At 39.2% G+C, this 12,152-nt stretch overlaps 1 protein-coding gene across 6 annotated transcripts in view; it reads left to right on the forward strand.

Moving 5' to 3' along the window:
• CTNNA2 (catenin (cadherin-associated protein), alpha 2) overlaps positions 1 to 12,152 on the forward strand; it is a 1,182,142-nt gene that overhangs the window by 912,816 nt on the left and 257,174 nt on the right. For all 6 annotated transcript variants that reach the window (XM_011963728.1, XM_011963709.1, XM_011963731.1 and 3 more), the window contains one exon: positions 8,832 to 8,912. In XM_011963728.1, the coding sequence (XP_011819118.1) occupies positions 8,832 to 8,912 (81 nt within the window). The remainder of the gene's footprint in view (positions 1 to 8,831; positions 8,913 to 12,152) is intronic.

Raw genomic sequence — 12,152 nt, forward strand, 5'->3', positions numbered from 1 at the left:
AAGACCTGACTGGGCAACATAGGGAGACTCTGTCAAAACAAAAAGATAAAAAAAAAAAAAAAAAGGAAATAGGACTTCAGTAAAATCTAAATAAGAATTGAATACTGAGCTGAGGAAATTAAAGCTTGTTCTTAGCAGGCCATAATGAGGATGATGAGGGAATGCAATCAACAAAGGATGCTGTGGCATTCCAGATCTCCACTGCAGTGGGTGGGTGTCATGGAAAGAGAGATTTGAGGAACAGTATGAATCCTTATAGACTTTTTGACGGGCAGTTTCTCAAGGTTAGTGACTAACTAACTGGATTTAGGAGAGAAATACGATATTAAGATTTAGAGCTGGGTCAGTGATTAGTGCTGGGGAAAACCCTGTGAATGAACCTAGATGCCCTGCCAAGACCTGAACTCTCCAGACAGTGCTCCAGACCTTGCCTGAGGTCTGCCCTGATCCCCACCACTCTGCTTTCCAGTTATTGTGGCTTAGTATTTTAAGATCTCTAGTTTAATAAGACCCTTTTCTTTGTAAGTGACAGAAATGCCATATGAATAAACATGGAGGCATTTATTAACTCATGGCACCAGGTAACCCATGGATAGAAACTTATGGCTTTAGGTGCAACTAGATTCAGGAGGCCAAATTTTTCATTCATTGACTTAGAAAAATTTACTGAAAACCTGTTACATTCCGGGTACACCTCCAGGCTCTAAGGATATAATGACAAGCAAAACAATTATTTTGTAGGTTAATGTGTTTTATATACTGAATGCTTGTGTCCCCTCAAAATTCAAATGTTGAAACCTCCAATGTGATGGTATTTGGAGGTAGAGGACTTTGATAAGTGATTATGTCATGAAAGTGGAAGTCTCCCAAATGGGATTAGTGGAGGCCTTTGGTAAGTGATTATGTCATGAGGGTGGAGATCTCCTGAATGGGATTAGTGCCCTTATAAAAGACACCCCAGAGGACTCCCTTGCCCCCTTGGCCATGTGAACACACAAAAAGAAGACAGCCTTCATGGACTAAGAAGTAGGCCCTCACCAGACATGGAGGTCTGCCAATGCTTTAATCTAGGACTTCCCAGTCTCCAGAAATGTGAGAAATATATTCCTGTTGTCATAAGCCACTCAGTCTATGATACTTTTGTTATAGCAGCTCAAATAAGTTATTAGTAAAAGAGGACATAATGGAAAATATGAACCATTTTGATTTGACTCCAAAAGCTGACTTCTCTTTTCTTCTCCTCCTTCTTCTTCCCTTAAATTTCTTTTTCTCCAATTCCTCATCCCTTTCTTGCCACAGTTTCTCTCACAATCTCTGCCTCCTGTCTCTGTCTTTCTCCGTCTTCCTCTGCCCCTCTTTCTCCCCCTCCTTCTTTCAGCTATGCTTTTCTTTTTGTGGGGTCTATTTTTGGAGACTTCAAGATTTGTCTACTACCAGTTTATCAATCTCAGTGGCAAAATATGTCTCCTTCCTAATAATTCTACCTACAACCTATGATTCTACTGCTGATTCTCACTGGTTTGGATGATATTATCAGTTTGTTCCCTGTCCACAGAGTCTCAGTTGGGAGTTAGGAGGGCTGCTACTGAAATAGCATGGATAGGTTGATGGCGGGTTAAGAACAGAGGTTGATCGCTCTGAGCCAGTCCTGCTTTGTACATTGTCCAAGGCATATCCTGATATTGCTCTACTATTGGGCAGGGCCTGGTAGTCTCACCAATATTACCATATTCTTACCTTATATATTGATGATTATTTCCTTGAAAATGAATGCAGTCTGGCAGAGAAGAGTCAGAGATACATCAGTGTTTCCCTTTCCACCTTTACCTCCTTCCCATCCCCTCCACCACCTCAGAGACCAAGAAAGCTGGGTTGTGATGTGGTCAGAATATCTTGATTATAGATTTGCTTTGTGGCCACTGTTCAACTTTCATCCATTCTAAAGAGATACTGCCTGTTTCTTTTCCAAGGGAAGCGTCCTTAGCTAGTGAAAAGGTATATTTAGAAAGGTCCACATGCTCCAACTATGATTTATACATAATATAAAGATATTATGAAATGTTCAAGGTTCTATAAATAATGGTGCTATTTGTAATAGGGATATGATTTCTATATCCAGGGTTTGAGGTTAGGTGGGCAACCCTCCAAAAATGATAGTGTGACTGTTGGATCAATAGATAATTTTTTTTCTCCCTCCTGTTGTCTAAATCATAGGTTTAAATGACAGCAAAATGTGTTGGAGATAGAGTGCATGGCATATTATTGCTTTCTGGCATTCTGATGATTTTGACTTCCATTTCTTTCAAATGACAACAATTTGAAGACTGGGCATTTGATTAGCTCCTGAAATATCCAATATATTAGAGTCACAGCTACACAATATTTTGAAGATTCTTTATACATTCAGTCATGTCTGCAGGTCCCTTCAAGGGAAAGGAAGGAAGTGATAAACATCTACCTTCTTACAACCATGTCCCATATATTAATATAGGGCCCTGAAACATGGTTGGTGTGCACCCATGGATCCAGTAGAAGCACCAAGATGGTTGATTTATATTCCCAGGGCTTCCATGAGAGAACCCCCGGAACTGGATTATGTGTTTATAGTAGGATGAGGGGCTGGGATGGGAACAGTCTTTAAAGAAATACTCATTTTCTGGGAGGCCGAGGTGGGCGGATCACGAGGTCAGGAGATCGAGACCATCTTGGCTAACATGGTGAAACCCCGTCTCTACTAAAAATACAAAAAACTTAGCCGGACGTGGTGGCGGGCACCTGTAGTCCCCGCTACTCGGGAGGCTGAGGCAGGAGAATGGCGTGAACCCAGGAGGCGGAGCTTGCACAGAGCAGAGATTGCACCACTGTACTTCAGCCTGGGCAATAGAGCAAGACTCCGTCTCAAAAGAAAAAAAAAAAAGAAATACTCCTATTCAGAGATTTATAAATTAATAATTTTTGTTTCTTTTTGTTTTATAAGTTAGGGAGTCAGTATCAGTTGTATAGTATTCAGCATGTTGACATAAATCCATTACAAACATCTTCAGAATTTCAGAAGAGGTGATGGGTATTCACATAGGGAGAGAGTGGGGTGGGGATCCTTGTCCAAAGTGGGCCAAAAGAGGGGCCTTTATTTTACAAAGGGGCAAAGAGCAGTGTTATTAAAAAGAAATTGTTGAAATAAAATATCATTCTTTTTCTAAAGATTAATTGTAAAAACAGAAATTCCTGTTAATGGCTTAATCCTTCTGTTTAAGGACAAACTGGAAATATAAAGATCTTCAAGATAATCTCTGATACTTTAGCAAACTGGACTTGAATTTAAAAACAGAGGATGGGAGAATAAAGGATCTCCTATTAAAAATCCAAGTCAGGAAATTTATTCCCTTCACTCTCATCAATTCAAGCCATGGATCTACCCCAGATGTGTTTTGTAAAATAGCTCTCAAAGACTAAAACAAATACAATGTAATAAACATGCACCTCCCTAGCACAACAGATGGCAACTAGGGAAGGTGCCCACAGCAATGTGCAGAGTACTCCCACCTGGCTTCTTTTTTTAATAACGATATTTATTAAATGGCTATATCTATTGCACACTCATTCTCTGCAGGTAAAGGTAAAGAAGAAAAGTGGCGAGCTGGTTCAAAAAAGGCGTATAAGATCTGTGGACAAAAAGCGGCAGAGGAAATACACCTCAAAGTGAGACTTTACTGGTAGCCTTTGAAGAGAAACACATGAAACTATAAAATCACAGAATCCTGAAATTTTCGAGAAGGGAGATTGTTTAGATATGGAATGGAAAAAGCCCTGGCTGGGAGTCTGGAGGTGCTGGTCAGATACTAATGAGCCAAGTGATCATAATCAGTCACTTCATATCTCTAGACCTTGTTCTCCTTATCTTTGAGGGGAATGAAGGCGCGGGCAAGGAAAGACAGCTAACATTAACTGAGTTAACTCTGCTGGTTAGGTATTGGCTAAACCCGTCATACGGCCTATGTCTTTTTATGCTCCTAATAATTATATTAAGCAAGCACTTAGCCATGTTTTAGAGATGAGAAAAACTTCAACTGCCTGTCAATCCCCGGCCCTTTCTGCAGTGTTACGATTGTTTCCCCGTAACAGGGAAGTATAGTTACAGGTGCGTGATGGTTCTTCTGCTTCTCATATTTCACAATTCCATAACTCATGTCTGGCCCTTTCATTCTACAGATGATAAGTTTGGAGTCTAGAGATGTTGCCAGGTCACTTAGGTGGTTACTGGCAGAAGAGTGGTTACAACTAATTGGCTTTTGTTTCCTTCTGTTCAGCAAAAACAGGGAATAATTGGATGACTGACTTAACACCACACATTTTGCTTTTATTATTAGGTGATGATGTCAATACTTAGATCTGCTTTCACTTCCGTTTGTTAAAGTATTTTTAATGTGTAGAGCCTGGAGGGTCAGGGATGGAGAGCTAGGTGAGGCTTCTGGTAGACTCCTAGGGAACCAGGATGTGCTCGTGATGATCAAATCCTTAGTTATGAGACAAAATATGTCCCAGGACCTACTATGTAAAAGACTGAACTGGAGATTCTGCCCCTCATTTCACCTCTTAGAAATATCTCAGACTAGCTGTGTATTTAAAATGGACTGCCCCAAATATTCCTTCTTTAAAGGGAGATAAATTTTTCTTTAGGGATACCAGTTTTTGGCAAGGTTTTTGTACATTATCTGCCTGGATGGAGAAAGCAGAAGGACAGGTGATCCAAAAATAGTTTCTATGTACTTTCTAAATCAATTCTTTCATTTCTTTTCCATAGCAGAAATACTTTCCTAATTACCCTGAATAGTCTTAATGTCTTTTATTGTTTCTAGCCCAGTAACATTGTGATTGATTGTCCTGCTAACCTTGTGAAGAAGACAGAGCATATATTATGCTATCTATTGTGCTTATGACAAAACTCAGACTTTTTTTTAAAAAAATGGGGTAAATGGTTAGTCCAGGATCATGGAGGCTACTAATAGGGAGCTGACACTAGAAGGCAAGTCTCTGCTTCTCTCTTCCTCCCTCCTCACTATCCCCCATTGCTCTCTCCCTTTCTCCTCTCCTCTTCCTCCCTCTCCGTCTCTTTGTCTCTGTCTCTCTTTCTCTCCCTCTTTTCCTCTCTCTGTCTCACTCTCAGTAGCTGGCTTCCTGTCCAGTTTAAACTGATGAATTTAAAATTATGGCCACATTTAGACATACAGAGCTGAGGAAAGTAGGACATAATGGCTTCCAAGTCCCCATTTGCTGTGCAAAGCTGAGCTACTATTGTTATTCCTGCACAAATACCTCATTTTTTAAAATTGGAGCTTAGAAAGGGCCAGTGAATTGACTATCCCATCCAGTGGCCCAAAATTCCTAAATCCTAGTCCTTGTTTTAACATTCCCCAGCCTTATCTACAGTAACAAAAAATATGGCACCCAAGTCCACTAACTACATTTCTGAATTGTTTTCAACCAAGGACTTTCAGGTTGGAGAAACCCAGGATCACAAATATTCCACAAACAGCATCCGGACAAAAGTGAAACGGAATGACTAACATTACCAGAGATTGTCTGGGCTTGTAGATCAAAATAAAGTTGATAGTAATCACACTATAAAAAAGCTCTTATAAAAATAATTTGTCTCTGTAGCTAATCAAACTGATCTCTTCACATCATGGAGAAAAAGCTGGCTCATTTCACTCACTGCCTTCCCAGAACCATCTTGCCTTCTTGCCTACATGACTTTCTTTTTGCCAAAGTGCCTCTCTCTTTCCTATTCTAATCTTACACAGGGCTTAAGGTCGAGCGAATTTTCTCTTTCCTCTGTGAGATTTCTTGACTTCCCAAATGCAATATCTTCTCCCTCTTCTGAGCAACTCAGTCGTTGAGCATGCTAATATCTCTGCACAGTTTTTGGTATTGTTAGTCTTGTGTACTGGTCGATTCCCCTGTATCAGGAGCTCTTTGATGGTGAAAATCATGGCTATCACTTTTCATGTGTTCCCCACAGTGACCAACAGGATGCCTCACATCTAAGGGATATGTGTTTTACAGTTCCAGGATATTGATGCCAGAAGGGATACAGATCCCACATGTTGCCCTTCTGCTCACAGAATGGGGCAGCCAAGCCTCCCACATGTGTCTGTAACAACCGCAATTACAATCTTGAACATGGCTCTTTCCCCTGGGGGTAGGATTGTCAGATTTAGCACATAAAAAGACAGGATGCCCAGTTAATGTGAATTTTAGGTAAACAATAATTTTTGAAGAATAAATATATCCCCCCATTTTTTTTAAGTTTAAAAGTTTAAAATGTCATCTGATGATGCATTTGCACAACTCACCTTGTTCGCCGTACCCTAATCCAAGCCCTATTGGATTCTATCTTTATTTCAATTTTTGATATTTTATTTTCAACATGGATTTCTTTGCGTTAGTTTTGATTTTAAAAATATTACATTAGGTCGGGCGTGGTGGCTCATGCCTGTAATCCCAGCACTTAGGGAGGCTGAGGCAGGTGGATCACAAGGTCAGGAGTTTGAGACTAGCCTGGTCAATATGGTGAAACCCCATCTCCATTAAAAATACAAAAAAAATTAGCCAGACATGGTGGCACGTGCCTATAATCCCAGCTACTCGAGAGGCTGAGGCAGGAGAATTGCTTGAACCCGGGAAGCAGAGGTTGCAGTGAGCCGAGATTGCGCCACTGCACTCCAGCCTGGGTGACAGAGCAAGACTCTGTCTAAAAAAAAAAAAAAAGTATATATTACATTAAAATATTATTTGTCTTGATGACTGAGTTCCTTGGTGCCACCTTAAATTTTACATCTAAATTATACTCCCTCTCTCCCTCTTCACTCTCTTGACACCAGTCCCAGGCCCATTTGATCCTCATTCTTCTTATCTGAAAAATGGTTACATAGATATGGCACTGGCAGGATGGAATAAGCCCAGAGTCTGCCATTTACATTCACTCAGTAATTATTTTGTATATCTAAAGTGGCTCCATTTTTTTCTTTTTACTTTGAAAAGTTTATTAATCGACCCTCCGTCTGTTGTAGCCACATTTTAAACTAAACTCATAACTTAATTTTCGAAAGTAAGTCTTTCTTATTCTAATAAATGAAAAGGCCATAGGAAATTATGATTTTCAGAATGATCATAGTCCAGAGCTCCACAAAGGTACCCTGTATTTTGATGGCCGGCAACCTATTTGCAAGGAGAGAACCAAACAGAAAAGGAATAGCCTTTGACTGTTGAATTTGTGGCAGATCTGAACTTGGAGAGGCAGAGCATTGAAATCACACTCACTGCACAACCACATTCCCTTGAAAGACAGAGCAGCATGTTATTCTCCTCCATATACTTTTGTTTTCTTGGAGCTATTTGCAGGCTGATATTTCCAAGTTGTAAAATGTTAGCCACTGTATTTTAAGCTCTTTCTACTTACAAACCTTAGTGTCTACATCTGAAAGTGAGTGTATGAGTTTAGGGAGTGGGAAAGGATGATGGGGAATTGTAGGATTTTAGAAGACTAAAAATATATGCACATATGTCTTGGTTTGGGCTTTTTAATGAAAACCCTATAGGACTGTGCATCAGACATTTGTTCAGAAAAAATAGTTAATTAAGCAAGTGGCAGAGAAGAGTGACTACTTTAAACCCAGCTATGGAGAGCTGGTATGTATGTATCAGCTTTATGTGTCCCGGATTTTGTCATGGAAACAGAACATTTAGAAACCTGTTGGATGGTAATTTTTATGCATTGCCAATTCATGTTATCCCATTAGGCACAACTTAAGATCTGGGATCTCATTTTCCTCCTATCAGCAAATTCCTACAGAGACCTACGTGATTTTACAGAGACTGTGTGGGCCACAAGAATTGACTTGCCACTAGCATGATAAATAAATCAATCTGTAGCGTTTGACTAAAATTTAGATAATTTAATCGATTTGACAAGGTTCTTGAAAACATTTATCTTTTAAGGGGAAGATAATTGTCATCCATAAAGTCTATAGAGCTTTTCATCCATGGGAATCTTGTTGCTCTTTTAAAAAGACAATGGGGATTCTTTTTTGTTCAGTTTTAATTGTTTTTCTGTACCCACCAAAAAAAGAGAGAAAAAGCAAAGAAATAGGAAACTAGTGAAACTTCCAAGTGAATAATTTATTAAAGAACACTTTTTTTTCTCTACCTCTGCCTGTTATAGTCATAAGGGAAATTTTCCTCATGACCTCAAGCTGTGGGTTGCTTATTAGCATTTTAAGAATTTCACTACATGATAGAGTAGAGATTAGCAATACTGTATTTTCTAGTAAAGCATCTCTTTTGAATTTGATACAGAAGTTGCAGTACGGCTTAAAAAATACTGGTATAAAATTCTGAATTCTGGTGATTTACTTAAAATCCTTTTTGATTTAGTTTTTATTATCTCACTTATCTTCTATTTAGAAATGTGCCTACACAATACAGACACACAAAGCATTTGTATTTGAAGGCAACAACAAAACATCCTTGTTATAGTTACTTAACTGCTAAGCATCTGGAGGAGGGATGAAAACACAGATTTGTGTGGAGCTGAATATGGACATATGTGTAACCATCCTGACAATGTATTGGTTTTTATCAGTTTTAGTTATTATTTCAGGAAAAATCAACTTTAGAGACCAAATCATGTTATAGTTATATATTAAAAATAATCTTTTTAAAAATTGTTTGAATTTAACATCTCATGTTTTCCTGATTTTTTTTTTTTTTTACTTTTAGTATCTCTAACATTGAATATGCTAAACCAGAAATTATTTCTCTTTTCTCAATAGACTGGAAGGAAAGAAAAAGGAGATCCTCTCAACATTGCGATTGATAAGATGACTAAGAAAACAAGAGATCTAAGGAGACAGGTACTATTTTTTATTTTTACTGTAAGTCCATGATATTTAGTAGTGGTTTCCAACAATATCCCTTTCCAGGATGTCTTCTTGGAGATGACGATGAGGTTGTTATTCTTTATAACATCTACATATACAAAAAGATCCCATTTTATCGGCAAGGTAGAGATTGCTGGACAGAGATGAGCCCGTTGCAAGCAAGGAAACAGTTCCTGAGCAGGTGGCTTCTCACTGCCCAGATCCAGTCTGTCCCGGTGGAGGCTGGATGAATTCACTACTTCTACATCTGGTCTTTAGTTTTCCAAATCCAGGTATGCCAAGAGCCTGTGTCTGATCTTTGCTGGTTCTTACTTATCAAACTCCCGGGAATTTAGTGATAAACCGGAATGCTAATGGTTAATGAGAAATACAACTCTTAATCTAATGGGTTAATTAAGGTCTCTTGGCCAGTGTATTCCCTTGGGAACATAAATCTAGGAGAAATTTTGCTTATCAGATGGTTGTTTGGGAAGCAGGGAATAAAATGGCTAATGACATCATTAGTTTAATGGGTCTATTTTTCTTAATGGGGAGAAATCTCCAGTCAGGGCCCTTTTTTCTCCTTGAAAGTGTTGTATGAACACTGGTAAATGTTGCCTTAGAACCCTGATATTATATGTGGCCATGATGAACTCCTCTTTCTTTGGTAGTAGTATTTCTCTGAAAGAGATTCTACCACCCACTGAGTTATAATGAAACCCCCTCTTCTTGATTCCTGCCCAGGAGGGCAGAATCCTGTCTCTTGCTGTAGCTTTGGCTATGTCCATCTCATTCACTAATTGTTGATTGTGACAGCCAGCTAAAACCAACCACTGCCATGGCAGCACCTGCTGTATTTTCTGCAGCTGAAACAATTGGTTTAGCATGGCCACATCCAGCATTTGCTCCTGCAGTGTGTTAAGTACAAACAAAATTAGCAAGAGGCCTGGGCAAGAATGGCCAAGTAGAAACTTGCAAATGATTTGAATGAGAGGAACCCACCACTTCTGACTGCTGGGGAGCTTCTTGGCTTTTATCAAGACGTCACCTGAAGGTGTAGACACACTTGATCTGGTGTCCTTCAGAGGATATCACAATTATTTCTGGAATATGAATATTCTAGCTCACCAGCTAACAAACCTTTTGGGGGAAACATTCCCTTTTACTTTACTTCAAATAAGGCAGAATACAACATTGTCCTTTTAGGTATTAGTAACTAACAGCAAACGAATATATGGCCAGGTCTCTATCTCTTTGCTGTCTTAGACCATCTCTACATATCACCATTTAATATGAAATGATATGGATGGCAGGAATTGGAATGGAGGTTAGTTGAAAACACTGAATCAGATACCAGAGCCCTTGGCTTTGGTGTTAGTTCTGCCACTAAACTGGCAGTGTGACTGTTGATCCTTCATCCCTTGGTCTTACAAAAGTAAGGAGCTAAACTAGATCTGTAAACTCTTTTTAAAAAAAAAAAAAAAAAAAAAGCTGTATAAGATTGTATGAGTCTAAGGGAAATTCTCATTCCTATGTCAGAGGTCCCAATGACTGATAATCACAGATTTTTAAAAGCAGTGGGAGGACATCTCCGGGTCTTGCCTTTGGCTAGATTGTCAACCAGGTAAAATTCATGAACTGGGTCCTCCCATCTTCCTGATCCCTTGGTCTTAGCAGTGATTACATTTTTTACATTCAAGAACAAGCCCCCTCAGTTCTTTTCAATCATGGACTACTCATAGCAGGATTATTATTATTATTACTATAACGGAATGAAAAAGTAATTTGTACTCTCATATTACAATTCCTGGAAAGGGTTGACTCTTTTTAGCAGAGGACAGTGGTAAAATTTGAAGGTGAAAAATTATGGTGGAATTTTAAATGTTTAGGTGACAAGCTCCTCGGAGAGCTTCCTGTAAGATGGCAGTGGAAGGAGTGTGTCCTTCCCTGAAATTATTCCATGTATCTTATTTTTTTTCCTTACCTTTCTTCAAAATATAGAGGAATAAGGATAAAAAGGGAATTGTTTCATGGTATTAAGATCCCACAGTTATGGCACAATTTCATACCGTATCCATGAATTTGGTTGAAACGTCTTTCTCTTCTCCAATCTGCCTTTCTAAAACGACGATGGTCCCCATCTGTCAGTTTCATCCCTACCCATATGTTGAGATATTTTTGTCTTTCTTTTCATCTCCTCTGCCTCCCCATGTACACCTGTAGTGGCACAAAAGCTTCTCTGATCTAAATTGAAGCTACCTAGCACTTGAGCAGATGGAACATGCAATGACTAATTTGTTTGGCCCAGGTAGGTCATAAGCTAAGATTTGGGTAACTAGTAATTAGATTAACAAGGTGTTACCTAGGTCTCTGATAGCCCCTCCACAACAGTGGCTCAGAGAATGCTAATGGCTCAAACAAATGTATACTGCTGACATACTTTCTGTTCTTAATTACAGATAAATGTATGCTAGAGCAGATTCTAAAAGAGAATGCTCAGTGATCATGTCCACTTCCCTGTACACATGTAGAGATCAAATCTCATAGGGAAAAAAAAGTGAAATCAAAGATTTTAGTTTATTAAAAAGTATTTTCAGTGACATTCATGACGTCCCACTCTTTCAGTCTCCCGCCTCCTCCTTATAGCCCTAAGTTTGGGCAGTGATTTTCAGAAGGGTGACCATGGAGCCTTGAAAAGTTTTAGCCACCGAATTGAAAAGAAATAAAGTCAATCATGATCATTATTTTAGACTTTCCTAATGAAAGAAAGTGGAATTAGACTTGTAGATACTTAAAGAAATCAAGATTAATTGAATATCAAGGATTTTGGTTTAAGTGGAATTTTCAGGTAAGTAGAACTCCTCTCTTGAGGCAAAATATCCCAAGGAACTGGGGCATTATAAATGGTGAAAATATCATTTAAAACTGATTAACATGAATCCATCTTATCAGTCAAACCCATGACAGGGGGCAGTGGTAGAGGAGAATCCTCCTAAGGAATATTTTCTTTAGAATGAAAAATGGGCCGGGCGCGGTGGCTCACGCCTGTAATCCCAGCACTTTGGGAAGCCGATGCGGGTGGATCACGAGGTCAGCAGATCGAGAACATCCTGGCTAACACGGTGAAACCCTGTCTACACTAAAAATACCAAAAAATTAGCCGGGCATGGTGGCAGGCGCCTGTAGTCCCAGCTACTCGGGAGGCTGAGGCAGGAGAATTGCTTGAACCCGGGA

The sequence above is a fragment of the Colobus angolensis genome, unplaced genomic scaffold (assembly GCF_000951035.1).
Source record: "Colobus angolensis palliatus isolate OR3802 unplaced genomic scaffold, Cang.pa_1.0 Scaffold118, whole genome shotgun sequence".
Lineage (NCBI taxonomy): Eukaryota > Metazoa > Chordata > Mammalia > Primates > Cercopithecidae > Colobus > Colobus angolensis.